Below are 27,595 nucleotides of genomic sequence, written 5' to 3'. Positions count from 1 at the left end.
TCTGGCGTCTAGGGACACAATAAGCTCAGCAGGAGGCTGTCATTGAACACAAAATGAAGTCTGAGATTTTCTGCCTGTACAGAGTTAATCAGAATTGTTCTATGTATGGGAAGTCAGCAGGGGGCTGGGCATCTTGGCTTTCAGTCAGCCTGGGGTGCACGCCCATGAGGACCTGCCTCAACAATGTCACTGGCACACTCCCTGTCCCATCACTTTATTAAAAACAGTCATTAAACTCTAACATTTACCAAATGAACAAAAACACTTTAGAGCTCCATACATTTAAAACTTAATGTAACTAATTTAATTTTACCCCATTACTAAATGAATTGTATCCAAATGACGGTAAAGAGTGGTAAAACGCAACTCCCCACAGAAATACAATAATTAGATGGTGTTGGGCAAAGAGGAGCAGTGATTTAAAAAAAATTTAATCTGAGGAGATCCCCAGGGACTTGTAGGATAGAGGGGTCACCCTGAAAATTGTAAATAGGTTCCTATCACACACACTTATATCTGAAGACGTCTAACCTGTGACCTTTTCTAGTCTTTTAAAAGTTAAGCCTTTGGTAGTAGCCTGCCTAGAACACAGCAACTGTGAAATATCTCCCAGAATGCCATGTTGAATATGCAAATTAACACAGACAGGAATCACTTCACTGGATTTTCAGCCTATATTTCAATCCGATCATATAGCAATGACAAACTGTTTAAAAAACACAACATTTTGTGCCAAAGCATCGGTTCTGATCCTATTGGTCTAACCAGTTTTTGACCTTTTGGGACTCAGCATGGGCCTGTTCTGGTCCATTGGTGGGAAGTTAACTGGCAGCATATAGCTGTGCATTAATATAGCTACGATAAGACCAAAAAGTGATACAAAGTCACCATTTATTTAATTAAATTCGTAAACCTTATGTCACCTACATTTCCCGAGGCAAAAAGCCGGATTCACAGCTTATGCGGGAAGTATACTGTCATAGCCCGTGTCAGAAGAAAAGGATTGAGGAACGCCACTTTGGCCTTAGGACTTTCGACATGTTTTTCCCCAGGGTGCGGACCCAGCGTGGGTCCGCACCCTGTGCCGTTTTACCGCCTCCCCTTATGAATTGTCATTGAATACATTTACACACAAATGTGTCATGTTCCTAGATTGTATGTAGGTTTCTAGAATGATTTTCTACCCACTAGTGTGCAAAAATCTAGTTCTATATCATGCTTCTAGAGAAGAAGCGTGTAGTAAAGAGGCAGGAATATGCTTTATCCTGCTATCCAATCTGCAGTGGGATTGGAGACCCTTTAATACAGGATCCTGTGATCCTTCGCCAGCCTTCTGAATGGCGAAGCATCATGGCAGCTGTAGTCCTAATTATCCTGGCATCTACCATTTTGGCACCCCTGCTTTATTAAATGGTATCTGGAAGAAGAAATGGGTATTATCCTAAGAGTGAACAAGATACAACAAATACAGGGTGTGCTAAGTAGGACTGTAGCGGAGAGCTGATTTCCCACAGCTATTCTCCACTTAAGATCCCAGTGAGGCTCAGGAACAAGTCAATAGTAAATCCACAAGCAGAGTTTCCAGCAGGCAAAGTAATACAGCAATATCCCACAGCACTCCCAATAACTGGACGACACACCGTTTCAGGAGCAGAACTGACAATCTTTTATTGCAGGGTTCCTTATAAAGCATGCTCCCATGCAAGGGAGGGATTCACATCAATTAGGACAGTAACCAATACAGTACTTGTCACCTCCCACACATCTCCTCCCCTCAGAGTGACTCATAATCCCCTTAACTTATACAGTATTTTACCCCAAACATGGATATACCCCTAAACCAACACATAATCTGAATATTAGGGTACCGCTAGGTAGCCCTGATCTGGGTGACTATTATATCCAAAATTCACCCAGATCGGACCAGTGGTTCGGTAGTTTGGTGGAGGGTGAAGTTTGACCGACCGCACATGAGGTGGTATCCGAAAAGGGTTCCATGTGTTTGGGCCCTGCGGTCAGTCTCCGTTCGGCAGTAAAAACATACAATTATATTCGCCATCCGCATTTCAATTCACCTAGATATTGGTTCCCTCGTTCGGTACTTTGTTTCTACCGAATGGGGATTCGTTAGGACTCTCCGTTCGGTAGTTACGGAGCTCTGGAGGTCTCAGCGGTGTTCGGTTGTTTGAGTATCCGATTTGAGTTCCAGACACTCGACGACCAAACACCGCTGAGATTTTCATGCGTAAGATGGCCGCCGCCACGTGTACGCATACCGAATGGCGGCCACCCAGATACATCCATAACGAGCTTGTTAACCTGCGGTTAGAAAGAGTTGCGAACCTTAATTGCCGACACACTTCTCTCTGGGGTGGTCCCTCAGTTCGGTAGTTTGCATATGCATATTGTACGGATGGAAACTACCGAATAACATACGATTAATACAAAGAATTATAACAATAGGAAAATTAACTTAGGCATGATATACTGAATACAGTCACATAGGCATATTACAGGACAGGCTTACTGCATTCCGCTACATGGACAATGAGAGATAATAAACAAAAATAATATAAAGAGTCTCTTAGAGTACAGCGAAGACCTGGAGTGTATATTCTTCAGTTCTTGCTTTGAATCCTCGGTGGTAAATATGAAATACACGAAATTGTGAGTTGGCACTTCTCTACTTCTATGTTGTTCGTGATCCAGCTTTCCTAAAACGGTTTTGCACTATTGGTCTCTATTTTTGCTTTTTGTATTTCATATTTACCGCTGAGGATTCAAAGCAAGAACTGAAGAATATACACTCCAGGTCTTCACTGTACTCTAAGAGACTCTTTATATTATTAGATAAAAACGGAAAACAAGGGAAAACGAAAACTGAAGAAAGAATGCTCTAGATCACCAAGTGTGTATCACTCCAAATCACACATAAAATCAGCAATAAAATATACAATATGGTGAGAGCAAAGTGTATGGTGAATAAACCAAATGTGAATAATATATAAAAACATGCGATATTACCATAAATCTGTATATCCTAAAAATATAAAACACAAGACATAGTATAGCCTGTATAATAAATTAAAACAAAAATGGAGAAGAAATAATCTCACTCACATATCTTTATATTATTGCTGATTTTTGTTTATTATCTCTCATTGTCCTACTTAGCGCACCCTGTATTTGTTGTATCTTGTTCTCTGCATTCTTTGAAGGGTTTGAGGGTTACCCTTCCCCTCAGGTGTGCAGCTCTATTCTCCCCTGTGATCAGTACTGTAGCGCTATTCCTCTCCTATTTTTTTTTCTGTTACGGTTATTATCCTAAGATTAATTACAGGCAGACAGCATTTGCCACTGCATTCTCATATGACTTCGCACAGGCTGTGTTCTGTGCTTTGACGTAAATTAAATAACTTCTTCGATCTCTATACGTATCCCATATTCAAAATGAATTAAAGGAACATGATGGGCACCATAACAACTTCATTAGAATGTCCCTGGTGCCAAATTAACTTAAGGTGTTAAACCAAATCCAGCACTGGTTAGGTTGCTCTTTCCTCTTTTGTCCGAGATTTGAAGCAGGACGCCTCAGACAGGGTAAGGTGTATGGTGTATGTAGGTTGATATGCCAATGACGCACGGATTGACTGCACAATGCTTGTTCTGTTTTCTTTCATATAGAAGAGGTGTTTTTGCCCAACTATCAAGTTCGTGGCGAGGAGATTATCATCAACAATTTACAGCTGTCTGACAGCGCTGTGTACCAGTGCGAAGCAACAAACAAGCACGGAACAATACTTGCAAGTGCCAACATCGACGTTCTTGGTATAGTAATGGGAATCCATCAAATATATCTATATAGTCTGTGGCGTAACTTAACACACGTTGCAATGTAATGTATATAGTACCACTAACAGTAAGCCATATGGTTATCTTGGAAAAAGCCTTACAACTTCAAAATGGCAGAGGATTGAGCAGTGAGACTGCAGGGGCAGGATCTATACACCAAAACTGCTTTATAAAGTAGTGTTGGTGCCTATAGTGTCCCTTTAAATATGGCAAACCCACATAAGGAAGCCAAATGAGAGAATTATCTACTTATCTAAACCACTATAAGGTTTGGCAGCGATCGCGGTATTCCAATTCATTCAAAAATATTGGGTGAATGTCATCCCAAACAAATAGACTGTCTGCCAAAATTAGTTTGGGCCAAAACCAAATTTATTTTTTGTTCAATTTCATTGGAGGAACCCACATTTTCCAATGTGCACAAGTCTAGTTCCTGTATGAATTACAGTGTAGAACTAAGTGTTATGGGTTTCTATCCAGAGTATTTGCATATTGCATTCGATTTTGTCTGGGTCAAATTATTAACACTTTTACCTGTTGAAAGTACGAGAACACATTGCTAACTCATAGCTCTTATTGTCTTACTGAACAGATATTGCACCGCTGATCCTGACACCTGACAATGCAAACTATACAGCTCTGATTGGCCAGGCTGTATCCTTGCTTTGCAATGTTTTTGCTGTTCCTCCTGCGGACGTTTCATGGTATGTTAACACTAATCTGTATTCATTGACCAATATGTCAGAGAATGTCAATTGTGAATAGTCTACTTTCACATCATACGAAACCTGGAGCAGAAAAGCTCAATGAGTGTTCACTATCGCTAAGGTAAAGACAGCGGCGGTCCACAGCTATTATTACAGGGACAGCATTGGTTAACATAAGGTAAACAGCACTGGCCAGTGTTACAGGGACAGCACTGTCTGAGAGAGTAACAGAGACAGCACTGTCTGAGATCAGAGTAATAGAGACAGCACTGTCTGAGATCAGAGTAATATAGACAGCACTGTCTGAGATCAGAGTAATGGAGACAGCACTGTCTGAGGTCAGAGTAACGGAGACAGCACTGTCTGAGGTCAGAGTAACGGAGACAGCACTGTCTGAGGTCAGAGTAACGGAGACAGCACTGTCTGAGATCAGAGTAAGAGAGACAGCACTGTCTGAGATCAGAGTAAGAGAGACAGCACTGTCTGAGATCAGAGTAAGAGAGACAGCACTGTCTGAGATCAGAGTAAGAGAGACAGCACTGTCTGAGATCAGAGTAAGAGAGACAGCACTGTCTGAGATCAGAGTAAGAGAGACAGCACTGTCTGAGATCAGAGTAAGAGAGACAGCACTGTCTGAGATCAGAGTAAGAGAGACAGCACTGTCTGAGATCAGAGTAACGGAGACAGCACTGTCTGAGATCAGAGTAACGGAGACAGCACTGTCTGAGGTCAGAGTAACGGAGACAGCACTGTCTGAGGTCAGAGTAACGGAGACAGCACTGCCTGTGGTTAGAGTAACGGAGACAGCACTGCCTGTGGTTAGAGTAACGGAGACAGCACTGCCTGTGGTTAGAATAACGGAGACAGCACTGCCTGTGGTTAGAATAACGGAGACAGCACTGCCTGTGGTTAGAATAACGGAGACAGCACTGCCTGTGGTTAGAGTAACGGAGACAGCACTGCCTGTGGTTAGAGTAACGGGGACAGCACTGCCTGTGGTTAGAGTAATGGGGACAGCAAGGCCTTTGACAGGGTCGGATGGGGATATATATTCGGGGTGTTGGAATCTATGGCTTTCTGTGCATGGATGAAGGCAGCAATTAAAACCATATATCAAAACCCAATGGCTAGAGTGATAGACTTATATTCAGACTAGTTTACCTTGGGTAATGGCACCCATCAGGGTTGTCCCCTCTTATCTATGGAGCCTTTAGCTAAAAGAATAAGGTCAAATCCAAACATAAGGGGGGGTCCTGACAACCTTAAAAAATATATGTATGTATGCAGACGATACCATAATGACACTGACTTATCCCATTGCTTCTGTTGTCCATTTAATGAATGATATAGTGAGATATCTAATCCAATACAGTGAGATATCTAATTACAAGATAAACATAGATACATCTGTGGTTATGTTCAGAAATTGTGATGTAGATCTAAAAAAAAAAAAATATTGAATACCGGTATATATGATTTTAGAGAGGCCAAGGGGAGTTTTGAATATATAGATTTGTGGCAAATCTAACCACTTACTGAGTGTAACTGTATATTTTATGCTATTACCCGTATTGTGTATTTCACCGAATAAAAGATCAATGTATGAAGCATTCATGTGTTACAGCACACGAATACCGCTAGTGTTCAGCTTGGTTATCCACGAACAGTGAATCACCATACTGTTCGTGGAACAAGCAAAGTACCGAATGGGAGACCACCCCTAGCAGGTTGTGTGTCTCTAATTAGGTACTTTGCAACAATGTATCCGTGCTAATTAATGGCTGTTGCGGGTGGCCGCCGTTCGTGTACAGAACATGTGGCGGCGGTCATCTTTGTTCGTGGAGAGCCAGTAGGGTTTTGTCGTTGAGTGCCTGGAACCAAATTCGGCTACTCGGCAACACAAGCCCCGCTGGACTTCCGAGCCGTTTGGGAGTTTTCTTCTTTCGGGAATCTTGTTCCCTCAGTTACTGCAACCGTTTTAAACTAAGTGGTCCTGATACGGTAAAATGAACCGCGTTCGGTTATTTGTGCTGGTATCTGAGCGCAAGTTCCCTTAACTGTGCGCTCAGGTCCCAGCTATGTAATAAAGGGTTTAGTAGCTGCCTAGCAGGAATATTTTGTCCGTTATGGATTTTAATGTAAAATCTGTATTTCTCTGTACCAAGAGATAATCCCATTAGCAATGCATTTCGGGCTAATTATCTCCTTGGTACAGCAGTGTATGATGGGTACTCTGTCTGTAAACTCAGTCCCCCATGTAGTCCCCTACTGGACAAACCCTGTAATGTGACTTGGGAAACCCCTTACATTTGTAACCACATAAATACTGTGCCCTGTGATTAAAACCTCCAAGCTATGTGTCGTCTAGTTCTTGGGAGAAAGGGATTGTAACTACGCTACCTGGATTCTACCTACTTTGTACCTGCTTTATTCTGTCTGCCAGTGGAGATACCGTGGATAATACTACTACTCCTCCGCTACAATTGGTGGCAAGTGACGGGATTTAAACCACACAGCAAAGCAGCGTTCGGCAGAAATTGACGCGAACAGAGGAAAAGAAACAGCAATTCGTGAGATAACCATTCGGATGAAACCGGAGTTCAGGAATACGTGGAATCACACGAACAGCCGGTGAATGGAAACTAATTATGCACTTTTGAAATGGAGCACATTAAAGGAATTACTGGAGGCAAGTGGAACAATAGCCAGCAACAAGACAAAGGCTACCCTTATTTCTGAGCTCATGGAAGGAGACAGAGCAGCAGCTGCTGCAGCACCTCCAAGGGAGGAAGCACAAACTGAATTTCAGAAAGAATTCAGGAGTAGGTTGGCCCTGTACCCAACTACACCATCTCCAGAGATTTTCGAAAGGATCATGGCAGATGTACAAGAATACCTCATAGCCAGAGGGCTCCAACTAAACCAGCAGGCCAGAGGGGAGTCGCTGGCTTCACCCAGCATGATACAGGGAAAAACAAAGATTCCCTACCAAGCTTTTAAAAATTTTACGGACACAGAGGGGGATATTGACGGATATTTGCAGGACTTTGAAAGACTGTGCCAGCTGCATGATATCAGGCCCCAAGATCAGGTACCCCTGCTAGCCGGTAAATTATCTCGCCACGCAGCAGAAGCCTACCGGGCCGTGCCTGATGAGGACAGCAGAGATTACCAGTAGGTAAAACCAGCCACCCTAGCCCGGTTATGTTATTGCCCCTGAGGCATACCGACTCCAATCCCGGGACCTGAAAAAACAGGAGAAGGACTCCCACGCTGAGTTTGCACAGCTACACGGAACAAGATTATGCAACTACTGCTGTTGGAACAGTTCTACCGGAGATTATCTACAGAGATGCAACGCCCACCAACTAAGGTATTTCCCCAGCCAAGCACCTACCGGCCTGCCGTGGCCGATCCAGCTCATCCTCGGGGGGAGCCAACAATCAGTACCAACCAAGGTACCCCACCCAGACACACATCCGATGCCATAGCTGCAACCAACTAGGGCATGTACAAAGAGAATGCCCAACCAAGGCCAATCGCCTGGCCCTAGAGCTGCAGTACACTGCTATCAGACGGGAGCATTTATCCAGCCCTCCACAGCCACCCAGGTGGAGGAACCTCTAGACACTCTCCACGAAGTTAACCCCGTTCAAGCGGCATCCGACAACCGCCAAATCCATCGACAAGTTGTCCACGTAGAAGGGAAACGTATTGAAGGACTGAGAGATTCCGGGGTCACCATCACCGTGGTCCGAAATCACCTTGTCCCAAAAGACCAACTTACGGGGGATTGTATAGCAGTACGGGTGGCAGGGGGAGCAATCTACAAGGTTCCCACTGCCAAGATACATTTGAATCAGGGAGCTGGGGACAGGGAACGTGGAGGTGGGGATGATGCAAGACTTGCCAGCGGATGTTATTTTGGGAAATGACTTGGGGGAGCTCACCTCCGCTTTTGTTCCGCGAACAACCGTACAGGAGGCATACCCAGTCGTCACCAGGCAGCAGGCTCGCACCACGGCACAACCCAATGACTCTGAGGCTCAGATAAGCGATGCAACCCATAATCACACTGCCCTTCCCTGGGATGCCCCTCTAGAATTCGGTAGCGAGGTCGCTCTAGATCCTTCCCTGCAGGTTTACAAAGACCGAACAGACAAGAACCAGGCAGGCTTAGAAGGAGAAAGATATGCTTGGGATAAAGAGTTATTATACCGGTATGCAGAGAAGGTAGTAGCCGGTTCTATCCCCATCCCAATCCCAAAAAAACAGTTAATTGTGCCTCGGAAGTACAGACAGGAGTTACTGCGTATAGCACACGACATACCTTTGTCGGATCATTTAGGAATCAGCCGAACTAAACATCAGCTGACTCAGAACTTCTTCTAACCGGGTATCTCAAAGGATATTAGTGTAACGGACCGTTTCGCTCAGAAGGGTATAAAAACCGTTTAGGCGATAATCCCCTTTCCCATAGACCAGCAGCTACTGCAATCACCAATCTCCCGAACTGCAAACTGTACGAATTCACCAACTCCCGAACTGCAAACACACGAACCTTGCAGTCAGCATACAATCCAATTCCCCCAAAGAACGAGAAGACACATCACTTTGAGGGTTAAGCAGGAACTGATTTACTGAGGGCTACCTGCCCAGTATTTATGCAGGTCTCCCACCTGGTGGACACTCCCCTAAGGGACCAAATGGGAGACTGAAACAGCAGACAGACATGTATCAGATTAGTACATACAGCCACAATACTTTCCCACAATGCATCCTGGCTTCCTCCTCTCTGTCCTGGAGATAATTAGAGAAGTAATTCAATTATCTCCCAGGACAAAGGCAAGACTCCATTACACACGTGGGGACACAAAGACAGACTATCACTTTAAAATACATAAAGACACATTTTATACATAAAACACAGACATGTAACATATCCCCAGATAGCTCAGGTCTGAGTGCACATTATTAGGTGAATGGCACTCAGACCACACGAATACAGTTTAATTGCCATGGAGCTAAAGTCTTTAATTATACAAATTGGCTCCATGGCATAGCTATCTGGGTTAAAGCATTCACATAAAACAAATTACCGAATTTACATGCATTCGTTTAATCCATACGAATTAGAACCAGGGGCTGGAGGTTCAGCGGTGCCTGCACGTAAAAGTGTCCGGGTTTGGTGCATGAAAGCCGGGCAGAAAAGCGCTGGCTGCCCGGGGAGCTCCAGAACACCGCCATCTAGCGGCCGCTAAGTGTAACAGCGGCCACCCAGTAACAATCAATTAATCTGCGGTTAACCGCAGCTTCAGGGAGGTAAATTGGCAGCACTCTCCAGCTTCTGGGTGGCCAATTGACGGCGCCGGCCGGCTTCCCACGGCTCTGGGGAGGTTGCAAACAGGCTGTTTGTTCGGTAGATAGAATCTACTGAACGGCTGTGCAGAAAGGGAGAAATAAATCCTTCTGTACAGTGAAATTAACTCTTTAGCTGCCGGTCCATAATCTAAAGGCAGCAGGCGAGCAACCAGGCTTCTCCAGTTCACAGTGGCGAAGTTGGTTTCGCCACAATTAGACAATACTGTAATACCTGCGATACCTGCCAGAGAGAAGGGAAAAGGGGAGAATGCTATAAAGCCAAACTCCACTCCTTACCCATAATAGAAGAACCTTTTAGTCAAGTAGCAGTAGACATAATCGGACCGCTGAAAAAGCCTAGTCCCTCCGGCAAAAAGTACATCTTGACCGTAGTGGACTACGCCACCAGATACCCCGAAGCAGTGGCCCTTACAAATGTCCATGCCGAGACCATAGTGGATGCCCTTATGCGAATATTCTCCTGCATGGTATTTCCACGGGAGATTATTTCGGATAGGGGTACCCAATTCACGGCAGAGGTCACCCACCAGCTCTGGAAAGTATGTGGGGTAAAATCTATCCTTAACTCACCCTACCACCCCCAGGTCGAACGGTCTCTGTGAATGATTGAACGGAACATTTAAACAGATGATCCTGACGTTCATAGACACGCAGAAAGACTGGGAGCTGTTTCTACCCCACTTGCTGTTCGCCTATAGGGAAGTGCCCCAAGAATCCACGGGGTTCTCGCCCTTTGAATTTTTGTTTGGGAAGAGAGTGAGGGGACCCCTAGATTTAATTAGAGAACTGTCACGTTTAAACATTTGTTATGAAGGAACACAACTGCAGATTTCGTATAGTTTGAATATTTATTAAAGAAAGTAAAAGGTAAAGACTTTAATTCCACTTTACAGGTACTGTAGCATTAAGTAATAAACGATAAATGAAGTCCACAGTTACATGCACTGTAGCTTTAAGGAGTAAACGGAACTGAAGCAGCAAGAGTCCTTTAGTAGTATTAGTTAATTAGATGATAAAAAGTTACAATAGCTGTTCCATAGACTTTAAATGAAGAAAGATAGATGCAGCTAACTGAGACAAGTATGTGTTGAAGTTAGCTGTAACGGTTGGCTTTAACGAAGGACTTTGGAGACAGGAAATAACAGCTTTAGATGCAATGCTTATCAGAGAAGTTTTACTTAGCTTCCGGCACATAGAACACTGGTTCCCGAGATTTCCTCAGAGGCGGATTATCCTGCATGGATAGAGTTCAGCTTTAGCCGTGGATGAGGAAAGGTGAAGGGAACTTTGCAGAGTCTTTCAGTCCGGTCTGGTAGCAGAGGCTTTCACAACGAAGTTGTAGCCGGGTTGAGACTAAGGAACGTAGTTCAATAATCCAGCCCTGATCAGCTGGTGCAGTCAGATTAAATAGGCAGACCGTGTCATAAAGGGGTGTGGCTAGGCTCCGTGGAACCAGGAAGTAAGAGGATACCATAGTTAAGGCATGACAGTACCCCCTCTTTAATGAGCAACCTCTGGGTGCTATTGACTTGGTTTAGAAGGGTAACTCTTGTGAAATTTGGAAACCAATTTGTCGGCATGAACGTCCGAGGAGTTTTCCCATGTATCTTCATCAACTCCATATCCTTTCCATCTGATGAGGTATTGTAAGGAGCCACGATGGATCCTTGAATCCAGTATACTTTGAATCTCGTATTCTTCTTCACCCTGGACCAATATGGGATCAGGAGAAGTAGTGAGATTTCTTTGGAAAGGGTCAGGATGATGAGGCTTCAACAAGGACAATTGATTGGATCTTTGGCATACAGAACAAGATTTGACATAAGATTCGATAGTTTGGTCTTGACGAGGCCACCAACAGTATCTTTTAGACAATTCAAGGGTCCTTTTCATATCTGGATGACCTGCCAGAGGAGAATCATGAATTAAATCAAGTATTTTAATCCTGAAGGAGGGAGGCACGTAAATCCGGTCTTTGAAATAGTAGAGACCGTTTTTCTTAGATAATTTCATTGATTTAGGAAGTTCAAGAGCATCTTCACTGAGACCTTTAATGTCGTCAATAAGAGAAGATAAGATTCCAATGACTTTAGGCGAAGGAGGTACTTGAGGAGTTTTGTGTTGAGAAAGGACAGCTCCAATTGCAAATTCCGAAGCATCCGTTTCAAGGACATAAGGATATGAAGGATTTGGAAGTTGAAGGATAGGAGCTGTTGTAAACTTTCTCTTTAATTCACCAATGATTGTAGGAGGAGGAGACTCCAGTTCGGTGTCAGAACAACATGAGGTTTTAGCTAGTTCTTTCGTAGACTGAAGAATTGGAATACGTTGCAAGCATGTTTTCTTGCAATAATCAGAATCAAATGCAAGAGAGAAGGGAAACCATGAGATTTGAGGGTTGTGGTTCCTTAACCAGTTGATCCCCAATATAATAGGAAAAAATGGTGATGAGATGACATCAAATATAAGACTTTCCGTATGAGTATGATTGATGGTTACTTTTAGAGGGATGGATTCATGAAGTATTGGTCCCGATGAGATGAGGGACCCGTCAATCACTTTAACAGGTACAGAAGTTCTTTTACGAACACAAGGAATTTTATTCTTTGTTACAAAGGCTGAGTCGATGAATACTCCATTTGCACCGGAATCGATAACAGCCTTGGTTATGATTCTTTTATTGTCCCACTGTAATACAAGAACGATAGGGGACATTTGAGTATGTGCTGTAGAGGGAAGTACACTTAGGATGGAAGAGGCATGAGACTGCCTTCTGCCTTTTGTCCGTTTCAATGAAGGACAATCAGAGACTGAATGAACTTGAGAGGCACAATACATGCAGAGGTTTAACATACGTCTTCGATTTTTCTCTTCAGGAGTGAGGGGACTTCTTATTATCCCTATTTCCATAGGTTCGATTGGTTCAGATGGGTTGTCAGGAGGCTTTGGAGCCCCTAGTTCCATAGGTTCACTTGTTAAGGAAGTCTTTTCTGGAGCTTTTGAGGGAGTGAAAGGTTTGCGGTCTTTTGAAAGAAAAAGAGACTTTTCGGCCTTTCTTTCTCTTAATCTTCTGTCAATGCTGATTGATAGGCGAATTAGAGCGTTCAAATTAGTAGGGAGTTCTGTTCTAGATAATTCATCTTTTACAGCTTCCGATAAACCAATTCGAAACTGGTTGCGCAATGTGATGTCATTCCATTGCGTTTCTATAGCCCATCTTTTGAATTCAGCAATGTAATCTTCAACGGGTCTATTTCTTTGCTGTAGTGTTCTGATTGTTAAATCAGCTGTAGCTTGTTTGTTAGGATCTTCATAGAGAAGAGACATGGCTTCAAAAAATTCATCCAGTGAATCTAAGATGGGGTCATCGTTTTCCAGAAAGGAATGAGCCCATGACATAGGTTCACCTCTTAGAAAGGAAATAACCGAACAAACTTTAGTTCTTTCTGTAGGGTAGGATCGAGGTTTCAAAGCAATTAACAATTTGCAAGAGTTGAGGAACTCCCTGTATCTGGAACGATCTCCATAGAACTTTTCAGGGTTACACACAGCAGGATCACTAGCCGAGTGCAGAGTAGTATGAGGAGTATGAGTTTGTAAATCTCTGATATAAGTGAGAAGTCTTTCGTTAGTAACTTGCAGGTCTTGCACACTTTGGGCTAGTGCATTAACTCTTTGATTCAACGTAGTTATAGTAGAATCGAAATCTGCTGGATCCATTACAATGGCTGGATTATTCTGTCACGTTTAAACATTTGTTATGAAGGAACACAACTGCAGATTTCGTATAGTTTGAATATTTATTAAAGAAAGTAAAAGGTAAAGACTTTAATTCCACTTTACAGGTACTGTAGCATTAAGTAATAAACGATAAATGAAGTCCACAGTTACATGCACTGTAGCTTTAAGGAGTAAACGGAACTGAAGCAGCAAGAGTCCTTTAGTAGTATTAGTTAATTAGATGATAAAAAGTTACAATAGCTGTTCCATAGACTTTAAATGAAGAAAGATAGATGCAGCTAACTGAGACAAGTATGTGTTGAAGTTAGCTGTAACGGTTGGCTTTAACGAAGGACTTTGGAGACAGGAAATAACAGCTTTAGATGCAATGCTTATCAGAGAAGTTTTACTTAGCTTCCGGCACATAGAACACTGGTTCCCGAGATTTCCTCAGAGGCGGATTATCCTGCATGGATAGAGTTCAGCTTTAGTCGTGGATGAGGAAAGGTGAAGGGAACTTTGCAGAGTCTTTCAGTCCGGTCTGGTAGCAGAGGCTTTCACAACGAAGTTGTAGCCGGGTTGAGAGTAAGGAACGTAGTTCAATAATCCAGCCCTGATCAGCTGGTGCAGTCAGATTAAATAGGCAGACCGTGTCATAAAGGGGTGTGGCTAGGCTCCGTGGAACCAGGAAGTAAGAGGATACCATAGTTAAGGCATGACAAGAACACTGGGATGGGGGAGTTACCACTAATGGTACCCCTATTGTACCATATGTACTGGAGTTCCGGGAGCACTTGGAGGCTTTAACCCAGACAGTACGTAGCAACCTCCAGGCGGCCCAACAACGACAACGCAGATGGTATGATAGTGGGGCCAGGGACCGCAGCTTTCAGGTCGGGCAGAAGGTGTTAATCCTACGACCCGTCCCCAGTGACAAGCTGCAGGCCTCCTGGCAGGGTCCATTCAAGGTGGTAGAGCAAATCTGCGATACCACCTATATAATTGGCCCGTGCGCTGGTGCAGGAGGCAGACGCATGCTCCATGTGAACAGACACCATCAAAACCATAGTCCCCACGTCCAGCGTTACAGCTTTGCTGGGAACTCGCCGTCCTTCACCCACCCTGGACCCAAGACCAGGTTCCAGCTTCCAGTGGGGGAACCTCTCCTACTCCAGAGAGTGTAGCAGGAACAGCTCTTAAAAGAGCTAGTGTTTTATAATCCAAGGGAGTATAAGGAGTATAGCAATCCCCAGAGTGAATATAGCTGTCCCCTCCACACATGAGACAAGGCTCTATGTTAAGGGTGATGATTTTAATTTGGTGCCACGCCTGGCCTTATATGACAATCCCCATGCAAGGGGTACGCCCACATGGACCTTGTGGGGAACTAAGTTACAATGTTCACAGACCAATAAGTACAGTATTCCAATGCATGACACTCCCACACATAGCATACAATCCCTCCCCTCTGCCTGGGAGAGAATTGAGTCAGATACTGCATTAACTTATCTCCAGGCAGAAAAAAACACATATTTCTAAAAAAAAAAAACAAAACACATTAAATCCCCACAGATGTTACATCCCCTGATAGCCCTGATCTGGGTGACCAACATATAAAAAAAATTACCCAGAGCAGGTCAGGAATTCTATGAAAGTCATTTATTTGACCGACCGCGGACATGGTCCCATGCCCAAAACAGTTCCAGAGAATGAGGGCTTGCGGTCGGCCTAGTTCGGTAGTTTGAAACCTAACATACTACCAAACAGAGTCAGTAGTCTTACCCTGGAGCTTGTTCCCCTCATCCAGATTAATGATCTCACTGAACAGTGCCCTTCTAAGTTCAATAGAATCGTACGCAGGTGATGATGGAAGTCCAGCGGTGGTCGGGAGTTTCTGTATCCAATTTTAGTTCCATGAGATTCATGCCCAAACACCGCTGCCTGGGTTCATGCGAACAAGATGGCTGCCACCTCATGGTTGTCCATAGGAATTGCGGCCACCCAGACAAACGATTAGAACACTGCGGTGAGAAACGTTCCAAGTTGTTAATAGGTGTTAACAAGCTCCAGGGTGGTCTCTGGTTCGTGCGGTTGTTCGGTAATTCGAAGTGACGCTTCGAAAGTTCGAAGTGTGGCCATACAAGTCCAAAAAGGCGCACACACACAGTGGTTTTAATCGGGGTTTAACACAGGGTAGGAGGCTGGCAAACAGGTCCCTCCAAAAACCAGTGGTGAGGTTACTTTCACCACATATAGATACTAAACTCTCTTATGGATGACTTAAAATTAGATAAGTGGAGGGAACAAAAATGAAAGATGTAAACAATATAATGAAAGAGGGAAACATTACAACGTTTGCTTCTCTGATTTAAAAAAAAACACCTCCCTATTTCTGAAAGATTTAATTATCTAAGAGTTAAACCATTTGTCTCTAGAAATTTTGAAGAGGGAAAAAGTTAAAATGCCTCTTGTATGAAGTAAGTCTTTGAACCAGGAAAAACTTCAAAGCTTTTATCAAAATGTTATATGCTGATCAGAACAATGTCTCAAACCACTTTACCCAAACCGTAAAAAAAATGGGAAATTGAGCTTAATTTTAGGATTAGCATTTGGGATGATACACTAATTAGATTAAATAAAAATGTCCACAATATATCATTGATTGAAACTTTTTGCAATGTATGTAATAGGTGGTACTTAGTACCAACTAGTTTAAATAAAAATAGACCCTAATGCTCCAAATGTGTGTTGGAGATGCCTGAGAGCGGTTGGAAGCTATCTTCATATATGGTGGAGCTGCCCAAAAATGAAAATATTATGGGATCAGGTCTATAGAACTGTATACAAATATAGATACAATTAATATTGATAATGGACACTGTAGACCCCTAGCCGCCGCAGCTTGGCTGGGGTCTCGCTGTCCCTTCCCACCCTGGTCCAAACTCCTGGATGCAGCTCCCAGTGGGAAGATCTCTCATCCAAGAGAGTATAGCAGGATAGCTCTGACAAGAGCTAGCGATATAGCCTGTATAGCCTTCTCCCACAGACATGAGACGAGGCTCTATGCTGAGGATGAACTGGTTTAATGGGAGCCACATGCAGCCTTTTATGCACCTTCCCATGCAAGGGGTTTCCTTAATCACATACCAGGGGCATTCCCCACTGGACCTGAGAGGAGACTAGTTACAAGCAAACATTCCACCCACTCCTCCCCTGTGCCTGATAGACAATTACCTAAGCACACAACCATATAATTAAATTATCTCTCAGGTACAAAAACATACAATGTAACAAATCACAAAAGTACCCCCAAAACAAATGAAAACCCCACAAAAATCACATCCCCTGATCACATCCCCAACATATCCAATAATCATGGAAGTCACTTTTGTGACCGACCGTGCACATGGTACTATCCCCAAAACCGTTCCAGTAAATCAGGGCTAACGGTTGGTCTCTTTTCAGGAGCACAAATGTACATAAAACACCAAACGAAATACTTATATTACTTGTGTAGCTTGTTCCCCTTGTTCGTGGGAACGTTTCCACCAAACAGTGCCTTTCTAAGTGTGGTAGAACTGAACGCAGGCAGTGATGGAAGTCCAGCGGTGTTCGGGATTTTCTGTGTCCGATTTAGTTCCATGAGATTCATGCCCAAACACCGCTGCCTGCGTTAGTGGAACATGATGGCCGCCACCTCGTGGTCGTTCATAAGAAATGTAGCCACCCAGACAAACACTGCAGTGGAAATTGCTACAAAATATCATTTGGGCTTAACAAGCTCCCGGGTGGTCTCTGGTTCGTGCGACTGTTCGGTTCCTGAACCATAAAATCCCAATTGCACAAACAAAGCCTTTTTAAAGTATATTAGCCAAGGTCTATTGTAGGGGCCATATTCCTGAGGCAGGAGGCTGGCAAGCAGGCTCCTCCAGAAGGGAGGTTCTGTTCGCCACAGGGTAAAAGGCACAGCACTCTCTGGGATTAGGGTAAAAGGCACAGTAATGTTTGGGATTAGGCTAATAGGCACAGTACTATTTGGGGTTAGGGTAATAGGCACAACACTGTCTGGGATTAGTTTAACCCCTTAAGGACACATGACATGTGTGACACGTCATGATTCCCTTTTATTCCAAAAGTTTGGTCCTTAAGGGGTTAATAGGCATAGTTCTCTATGGGGTTAGGCTAATAGCCACAGAACTTTATGCGGTTAGGGTAATAGGCACAGTACTCTCTGGGGTTAGGGTAGTAGGCACAATACTGTCTTGGATTAGGGTAATATTATTATGTTATTTATATAGCGCCAACAAATTCTGCAGCGCTTTACAGTGGGTGGACAAACAAACCTGTAGATGTAACCAGACAAATTGGACACACATGAACAGTGGGGTTGAGGGCCCTGCTCAATGATCTTACATGCTAGAGAGAGTGGGCTAAAGTGACACAAATGGTAAGGATAGTTTTAGACTAATGACAGTTGCAAGAGAGGAATCAGTCGGGAGCTATTAACAGTTTATTTGATATGCTTTTATGAAGAAGTGGGTTTTTAATGATTTTTTTTAAGGAGTGGAGACTGGGTGAGCATCTAATAGAGGAGGGAAGTGAATTCCACAGGAACAGTGCAGCCCTCGAGAAATTTTGAAGGTGGGCGAATGGACAGAAGATAGACGTAAGTCTTCAGCAGAGCGTAAGGGCCTAGACGGGACATACTTGTGTTTTAGGGAGGATAGATAGGTGGGAGCATCATTATGTAGGGACTTGTAAGCAAGCATTTTAAATTGAGCCCTATATCTTACAGGAAGGTTAGGGCGGACAGAAAAATGAGCCTCACCGCCGCATTCATTATGGACTGTAATGGTGCAAGTTGGGAGCACGTAAGACCACTGAGAAGCGGATTACAGTAGTCGAAGCGGGAAAGGCCTGTGTGGCGGAGCTGATGGAAGCATCGTTGACTTGGAGGGAGACAGACACAGGAGTAGCAACACTTGAGGGAGGAAAGACCAGAATTTTAGTTTTGGTAAAGTTAAGTTTAAGGAAGTTGGCAGCCATCCAGTCAGAAATAGCAGAGAGGCAGTCAGGAGACACTAGTCAACAGGGACAGGGAGAGATCAGGAGAGGACAGATAGATTTTCGTGTCATCGACTGTCAGGGTACTAGTTGATCCAGCAAGCAGAATTGTATCACACCTAGGACTGATGGTAACGTTTTACCAGGCCTTAGAATGGCCGGTCTTAACGTACCAGAGAAAAGTCAGAATACTTGCCAAGGTCAGGGACACAGAAGGAGACACAACGCTGAGGGAAAGCTTAAAGTCAAGGATACCAGAATACAGGGACGTCAATACGAAGCCAAAGTCAAAAACCAGAAATAAACCCTCAGGAACACTCTCTCAGATAACCTACTAAGGGAAACCACGACAAGGCAATGAGAAAAGTAAAAATGAGTTTAAATAAGCCTCCTTCAGATCTAATTGGCTGTAACTGGCCTTTGACCCCAGAACGTGCGTGTGCTTCCTTTGCATGACGTCACACGCACGTTGACATTGTCAATACCGTGCGCAGACACAGGGTTACAAAATGGCATGGATCTGCCATGGCCGGCGTCCTTCAACATGCCGCAGGAGTCAGATACACTGGCACAGGGCCGCTGAGTGGCACCTCCGTTAATGCCAGGAAGGCAGTTACCATCTCAGACACCTTGAGGTGAGGATCAACATGTGACATCCGCATAGAAATGATATTGGAAGCCAAAGGAGCTAATGATACAACAGATTATGTGCACAGTGTGGAAGGGAGTGAATAAGAAGCTCCATACACCTAAAAGTGGTGCCCCCTACACCACTTTAAAATCCACAAAATACATACATAAACAAGATGGAGCTTCTAAAATAGCAGTTCAACGGATATTCTGCAAAATAAAATATATACAATAGTGCAATACTGTTTTACAAATAAAATAGGGAATATACACAAGAGTGGTATCACTCACAAGCCTGGAGTCATTACTTCATATGACTTGGATGGTGTGTGCTCTTGGACCATTACAGGATGTACAGATCCTTCTTCCGTGCAACATAGCCAACTGAGGAAGCCTGTTATACCAGGCGAAACGCGTCTTGGCGACTTTTAAGGACTACATAGCCTAACCAGAACTTTATCTGGTATATTTTAATTGATTTTTATTTGTGTTTTTTATTGGATAAATAAAGCATCCTTTTTTTGAAATAACTCCGCTGACCTGGCATTTGTACATCTGTGAGCCGGTTGAGGGTGGAAACAAGCAGAGTCCTGCACGGAAGAAGGATCTGGACATCCTGTAATGGTCCAAGAGCACACACCATCCAAGTCATATGAGGTTATGACTCCAGGCTTGTGAGTGATACCACTCTTGTGTATATTCCCTATTTTATTTGTAAAACAGTATTGCACTATTGTATATATTTTATTTTGCAGAATATCTGTTGAACTGCTATTTTAAAGGAGCTAATGAGTTTACCAAGGGAGGCAGTATAGATGGAGAACAGTAGGGGACCAAGGACTGAACCTTGGGGGACACCAACAGAGAGGAGATGGGGAGACGAAGCAGAACCAGAGAAAGAAACGCTGGGAGAGGTAGGAGGAGCACCAAGAGAGAGCTATAACTTGTAGACCGATATTGCGGAGGATGAGAAGAAGCTGTTGATGATCAACAGTGTCAAAAGTCGCAGAAAGGTCAAGGAGAATTAGGATGCAGTAGTGACCACGAGATTTTGCAGCAAGAAGTTTATTGGATACTTTGGTTATTGCCGTTTCCACAGAGTGCTTAGCGCGGACACCAGACTGAAGCGGGTCTAGCAGAGAAATGGACTAGCGGAAGTCTGTCAATCTCGCATACACAACTATTTCAAGGATCTTGGATGCAAAAGGTAGTAGCGAGATAGGATGTTAGTTGGGCTTCTTTAGAATTGGGTGTGACGAAATTAACCTCGCCACTTGTTCCTGGAGAGGACTGCTTGCCAACCTCTTGCCATGTGATTATGGTCCCTGGGAGATATGGCCCTTTAAAAACATTATTCAGCCATATTGGATTGTATTTCACCACTTCTGGCCCTTTAAATACTATGGGGAAGGATTGGTACTTTTTATATGGTACTTCGGATGTGTCAGGGCTTACCTTGGTGGGAGTCCAGTTTGCAGAGATATGCTTACCCTTGCAATTAAACACAGGCCGAGGTGGTCAGGGAAGAACTCACCTGGCCTGTGAGTCTGTGCACGGGGGCTGTTTCAGGATAACCAGGTCGAAGTACAGACAAGGACAAGAGCAGGAGAATCGTCGTGGGTAAGCCGGAGGTCAGGGAATGCCAGAATACAGGAACAACAAGAACAGAGCCAAGGTCAGAAGCCGGAATCAAACAGGAAACACTGGAACGTAGATACGGAGAGACAGGAACAAAACAAGTGAACCAGAGTCAATGAACTGACCCTGCCTTCTGGGAGAGGCAGGGTTATATACCTGGCTAACGGCCATCAGCTTCAGGTGTGCAAGAGTATAGGAGCAGCCACAGATAACGGCCAGCCCCCAGTGCTGGATACAAGGCAAGATGTACTTCTGGCTATCTCTAGAGCTGATATGGTGGCTCAGAGGCAAAATAGCAGGTTCAGGATAGCAAGGTACCTGGGTTCAAATCCCTCATCGGGTATTTCTGGGGCGACCTCGACTTGCAGTCTGGATGTCGCGGCGAGAACCGTGACAGTACCCCCCCGTCAAGAACGCCCTCCGGGCGTGAACAGGCTCTTCTTGGAAATCGTATTCATCTTCGGTCTCAATCTCACTCAGGTAGTCTTTATCATTCAGGTATCCAGAGCAGAGTCTTTTTACATCCTGGGATTTTATGGTACCAGACTTGGAGCAGGCTGTAAGTACCTTGATCCCAGGAGTCAGTATCTCTGTACCTTTTTCCTTAGGTGCATTGGTAGGTAATTCTCCTCTGGGCAGGTAGGAAGTGGTGCTTGCTTGAACAGCAGTTTCTTCAAGAAGAGGTACAGATGTTTCCGGGGCTGGAGACAGAGATACTTCAGAGGCACTGGTAGCTGATTTTAGAGAAACACAGGTAGTATTAACTACCGTGGTCTGAGTACTCATATGTGTCACGGAGCGTGGACCAGACTGACAGTGACTTTGGCATTTCTCAGGCAGAGGTGCAGACTTGGCCGGATGGGTATGCACAACCCCAACTTGAACGGTTTCTGGCCGATGTGGGCGAATTGGGCAGTGTGAGATAAGGTGCCCTCTTTCACCACAATAAAAACAAAGGCCATGATTTCTCCGCCGGTCTCTTTCTTCAGTAGTCACCTTGCGCTGGACCAATCCTATTTCCATAGGTTCATCAGAGTCAAGAGGAAGGTAGGATTGCTCTGGGGCCTCCCTAGGAACAGGAGCATAATGAGGCAGCACGGGGTTGTGGTAATGGTATAGGTTCCCTTTGTTTCTGGGAATCTGGGATCCTCTGGGACGTGGTGCTGGTTTAGGTACAGCGGTCTTGCTAGAAATCTTGCACTGTGCCTCCATGGCAGTCATGAAAGCATCCCATCCAGCAAGGACAGGACTCTGAGACTGCAACATTTCATGAGCCCATTGTTTAATTTTACCAGACAGCAGGTTAATAGCTGCTCGGACCTTTATGAAGTCATTAGCATAAGTCCGAGGCTTCAGGGAAAACACCAATTCACAATCCACTTTAAAGCACAGGAAGGAAGCACGGTTACCATCAAATCTCTCCGGCATAACGGTAAATGGTTCAGGATAACCAGGTTCCAGGGCTGGGCGTACCGTGCCTTTAAGAAAACCAACTTCTCGCTGCAGCTCCAAGACAGTCTGGGCCAGGCTGGATACTTGCTGGGTAAGCAATTGAGACATCTCTGCAGACTCCATTATGGTCAGTTCATTCTGTCAGGGCTTACCTTGGTGGGAGTCCAGTTTGCAGAGATATGCTTACCCTTGCAATTAAACACAGGCCGAGGTGGTCAGGGAAGAACTCACCTGGCCTGTGAGTCTGTGCACGGGGGCTGTTTCAGGATAACCAGGTCGAAGTACAGACAAGGACAAGAGCAGGAGAATCGTCGTGGGTAAGCCGGAGGTCAGGGAATGCCAGAATACAGGAACAACAAGAACAGAGCCAAGGTCAGAAGCCGGAATCAAACAGGAAACACTGGAACGTAGATACGGAGAGACAGGAACAAAACAAGTGAACCAGAGTCAATGAACTGACCCTGCCTTCTGGGAGAGGCAGGGTTATATACCTGGCTAACGGCCATCAGCTTCAGGTGTGCAAGAGTATAGGAGCAGCCACAGATAACGGCCAGCCCCCAGTGCTGGATACAAGGCAAGATGTACTTCTGGCTATCTCTAGAGCTGATATGGTGGCTCAGAGGCAAAATAGCAGGTTCAGGATAGCAAGGTACCTGGGTTCAAATCCCTCATCGGGTATTTCTGGGGCGACCTCGACTTGCAGTCTGGATGTCGCGGCGAGAACCGTGACAGGATGCAGCCGAAGTCGTCGAAGTGGCCGCCATTCGACAAAGGAAGACGTGGCGGCGGCCATTTTAATTTTTTTTTTTTTTGACAATCTGTGTGTTTATTTAGGTTTTATAAAGACATTATAATATTACAAACATATAAGCAGTCATAAGGGAAAGTGAGTAAACATACATACATACATAGAGGGGGTAGTACATCAAGATAAATGTGCGAAGCGGGTTGGGCGTTCTTATCAACATTGTGGTTGCAGGAGACCCAACCGGGGGTTTCAACCCCGACTCGTAGCAGAGAGGTTCAACTTAGTCGCCCAGAGTCATGCGGGGGACACAGGGCCTTTTTCTGCTTATGAGGTCGATTGTATATCACAGAGATTGCTTAATTGGTCTTATATGCCCCCTATCTCAGTTTTCTTAGATGATTTCAGAATGATGCCTAGGTATAGGTTAGTTTGGTAGACTAATCACTTAGTTTTATGTTGTAATAGTCACTTTACTGAAACCCTAATTGGAGATGCCCTGGGCCGGCGCAACTCCGCATCTTTATTGTCTCTAGTCGGTCTCTGTCTACCCCTCTGTGGGAGGGGGGGGGGGGGAAAGGGGAAGAGATATAGGTCGGGGTTAAGTCTGGGTGGTAATGGGTACCTTGTCAGGTCTTGTCAACGTCGTTTAGGTGCTTGGTGGAGTGGGGAGGCATCCCTGTCCATATAACTCAAGTGGAGGCGGGTGGTTTCGTCGTCTGTATACAGTATGTTACATCCGTAACCTTAGCTTGGTCAGATGGCCATATAGTGGGGGGACTGTTGTTTGGGAATGGTAGAAAAAGGGCAGTTGGGGTGGGATAACAGGGGGGGGAGAGAGGGTCGGCAACAGCAGGGAGGAAACCAGGAGGAGGGTCCGCCAGCGACACCCCGGCCCATATCCCAACAACCCGAGTCTACCCACACTCCCGTCTATTCAGCTCCACGTCTCCGGGAACCCGCCGGTACACGGGCCATGTATTCGATCCAGGGAGCCCACAGCCGGGCGCACTTTTCCGCCGTCCCCTGTAGGTCAGCTGTGAGGCTCTCCATACTGTATATTTCTTCTACTGCTTCCATCCAGTTAGCTATGGTGGGGGTTGTTGTGGATTTCCAACGGGCGGGGATGAGGCTCTTGGCAGCGTTTAGGAAGTGTCGCGTAAGAGATCTCTTGTAGGCTCCTAGGGGCATCGTGGAGTGGTGGAGTAGCATCGGTAGGGGTTGTAGTGGTATGTCGGAGTTAAGGATCTCGCGTAGTTTCTCGTGGACTTGTCGCCAGAATGCCGCGATGGGCGGGCATGACCACCAGATGTGTAGGTCCGTGCCCTCGTCCGCTCCACATCTCCAGCACCTAGCTGATGGTAGCAACCCCATCTGGAAAAGCTTATTGGGGGTCCGGTACCAGTTCGTCATGAGCTTGTAATTGGTTTCTTGAAGTTTCGCACTGGTCGTACTCTGATGGGCGAGGACGTGTATTTTTTCCCATTCCATTTCAGAGAGGGTAGTTCCCGTGACTTGTTCCCATTTAGATTGGTATCTCGCAGGGGGGAGCCTGGTAGCTTGCAATATCATGGAATACAGCGTGGAAATTCCTCGCGGCAGATGTCGGTTCTCCGTACAGAGGGTCTCAAAGCCCGACTTTTTCCTGAGTAGTAGTTGTTTTCCCTGGAGAGAGCTGTGGTAGTGTTGGATCTGATGGTATCGGAAACGGGCTAGCCCCGTTGGGGGCGTTGAGGAGGTTATTGTCTCTAAAGGTTTCAGATGTGTGTCTGCACACCAGTCGCCAAGCCATGGGGCGTTTGGGTTACCCAGGCCGACGATGTCCCTGGGGGCCAAGCCTCCGGCAATCTCAGGATTATAGATCACTGGGGTCAGCGGATTGGGGTTGGTGGTGAGGTCGAGCTTGTACCGTAGTGTCGCCCAGATCTGTAGGGTAGCTCCAATGAGTGGGTGAGACCTGATTTCTTTAGTCTGTGCGGGTTTTGGCAACCAGGTAATCCAGGGCAGGCGTTCCTTGGACGCAGCCCGCTCTAGACTAACCCATTGTTTATCTGTGTCCAGCACGTGCCATTCTATCACCCTGAGGAGGTGAGCTGCCTGGTAGTATGTTTGTATCGAGGGGAGTGCCACCCCACCCTGGCGTTTTGTTCTAATCAGGTGCGTGTATCGGAGTCTGGCCACTCCCGAGGCCCAGACAAAGCGATTAATGGCCATGGACATCTCGTTGAAGAAGGTTTTGGGGATTTTGATGGGGATCGTCTGAAACAAGTACAGGAGGCGCGGTAGGAGGTTCATCTTCACCGCGTTTATCCTCCCGAACCATGAAATACAGGATCCCCCCCATCTTTTCATGTCCGCGGCCAGTGTCCGTAGGAGGGGAAGGAAGTTTTCCGTGAACATCTTTGCTAGGTCTCTCATCAGCCAGATGCCGAGGTATTTAATGCGTTGCGTGCACCAACGAAATGGGAAGTTTGCCTTCAGATGGGTTGTTAGGCCGGGGGGGAGCTCCAAGGGCAGAGCCTCGGATTTCTCCGTATTCAGGCGTAAGTTGGAGAGCGCTCCATACGTTTGAAAGGACCGTAGCAGATTGGGGAGCGAGACTATCGGATTGCCGATAAAGAAGAGCAAGTCATCCGCATAAGCGGCCACTTTGTGTTCCGATTTGGCTACCTTTATTCCCGTAATACCCCCATCCTGTCTGACCGCCGCCAGAAAGGGCTCTAGCGTGAGGGCAAACAGAAGGGGGGACAGGGGGCACCCCTGTCGCGTGCCGTTGCTGATTGGGAAAGCTGGGGATAGTGCTCCGTTAATCCTCAGACGGGCCTTCGGTGATGTATATAGGGCTGCTATCCATGTTCGGATGTTGGGGCCGAAACCCATAGCCTGGAGGGTTTCTTCCATGAATTGCCAGTCGACTCTGTCAAAAGCCTTCTCGGCGTCGGTGGAGAGCAGGAGGCCTCCTCGGGAGGTGGTTTTAGCGGAATGGATGATATTGAGGGCTCTGGTCGTATTATCTTTCGCCTCACGTCCTGGGATGAAACCTGTTTGGTCCGGGTGCACCAGATCTGGTGCTACCTCCCCCACACGGCGGGCCAGGATCTTCGTGAAAAGCTTAAGGTCCGCATTAAGGAGGGAGATAGGTCGATAGCTGGCGCAGGATGTGGGGTCCTTACCCTCTTTGGGGACCACCGCTACTGTGGCCATCAATGTATCCTCCGGGAACCTCCCGCCGTCCAGCAACGAATTAAGGCTTGTCAATAGTTCGGGCATGAGCAGCTCTTCAAATGTCCGCAGATACCTCACCGGGAAGCCGTCGGGACCCGGAGCCTTGTTTGCTTTTGCCGCCTTAAGGGCTCCTTTTAGCTCCTCTAGGGTGATGGGGGCGTCCAGGTCCTCTGCTTGGGTCTGCGTGAGTTTCTGGGTGAGATGTTGTTCCAGGTATTCTCGAATGTCGGCACGTCTCCGAAGTTTTGCCTCTGCTCCTACCTCCTTCGGTAGGTTGTACAGTTTCGCATAGAACTCTCCAAATTCTTCCATGATGGCTTGTGGCCTCCGTTCGGGAGGCGAATTAGCCTTTTGCAGGAGAGTAATGCGGGACTGTCTCCTTTTCTTGCGGAGCATGTGGGCCAACAGGCGACCGCATTTGTTCGAGTTCTCATAGAAGAATCTCCTGGATTTGCGGAGTGTGTGCGTCAGGTTCCGGGACAAGAGGGAGCGTAGTTCCCTCCTCGCCTCTAGCAGGGGTCGGAGATTGTCTTCGGTCGGATCAGCTCTGTGTACTATTTCCAGCTGCGCTGTATGTTTGTGTAGGTCCTTCAGTGCGTGATTTTGGTTCCGTTTGCGTCTTGTGCAGGTCTTAATGAAGTGGCCGCGGAGGACACATTTGTGGGCTTCCCATCTAACTTGTGGAGAGGTGTCCGTAGCCGGGTTCTCCAGGAAGTAGCGTCGGATGACTTCTCTCGTGTCTGTGCACACTACTGAGTCCCCAAGCACCTGTTCATTTAATCTCCATTGTCTGTCACTCGGTTTAAATAAGGGTGAGCGCAGCGTGGCTAGTACCGGGGCATGGTCTGACCAGATGGTCGTCTGGATGTCGCAGGTCAGAAGGAGGTGCAGGTATTCCTGAGCAATCAGGATATAGTCCAGGCGGCTGTGACCGTGGTGGACCTGTGAGTAAAACGAGTAGTCCCTGTCTTCTGGATGGAGCACTCTCCAAACGTCAGCCAAGCCCGAATCTCGCAGGGCCTTCCCGACTGTCCGAACACAGAGACCGGAGTGCGAGCTGCACCCTCTGGAGGTGTCGAGTCGAGGGTCTAGTGGGACATTAGTGTCCCCAGCTACAATGAGTAGTCCATCCCGGAACCGGTCTAGGAGTCGGAGGGTCCTTGATAGAAATCGGTGTTGT

At 45.8% G+C, this 27,595-nt stretch overlaps 2 protein-coding genes across 5 annotated transcripts in view; one reads left to right on the top strand and one right to left on the bottom strand.

The window, feature by feature from the left end:
- Positions 1-27,595, bottom strand: part of LOC134568454 (oocyte zinc finger protein XlCOF7.1-like) — a 322,479-nt gene that overhangs the window by 223,852 nt on the left and 71,032 nt on the right. The gene's annotated exons all lie outside the window — the stretch shown is intronic.
- The window catches only part of CHL1 (cell adhesion molecule L1 like), a 163,560-nt gene that overhangs the window by 74,510 nt on the left and 61,455 nt on the right, over positions 1-27,595 (top strand). For all 4 annotated transcript variants that reach the window (XM_063427040.1, XM_063427041.1, XM_063427039.1 and 1 more), the window contains 2 exons: positions 3,685-3,828; positions 4,445-4,556. In XM_063427040.1, the coding sequence (XP_063283110.1) occupies positions 3,685-3,828; positions 4,445-4,556 (256 nt within the window). The remainder of the gene's footprint in view (positions 1-3,684; positions 3,829-4,444; positions 4,557-27,595) is intronic.

The sequence above is a fragment of the Pelobates fuscus genome, chromosome 7 (assembly GCF_036172605.1).
Source record: "Pelobates fuscus isolate aPelFus1 chromosome 7, aPelFus1.pri, whole genome shotgun sequence".
In the NCBI taxonomy this organism is placed as follows: Eukaryota; Metazoa; Chordata; class Amphibia; order Anura; family Pelobatidae; genus Pelobates; species Pelobates fuscus.
Note: the sequence above shows the minus strand (reverse complement) of the source record. Positions and strands in the feature narration are given on the sequence as shown.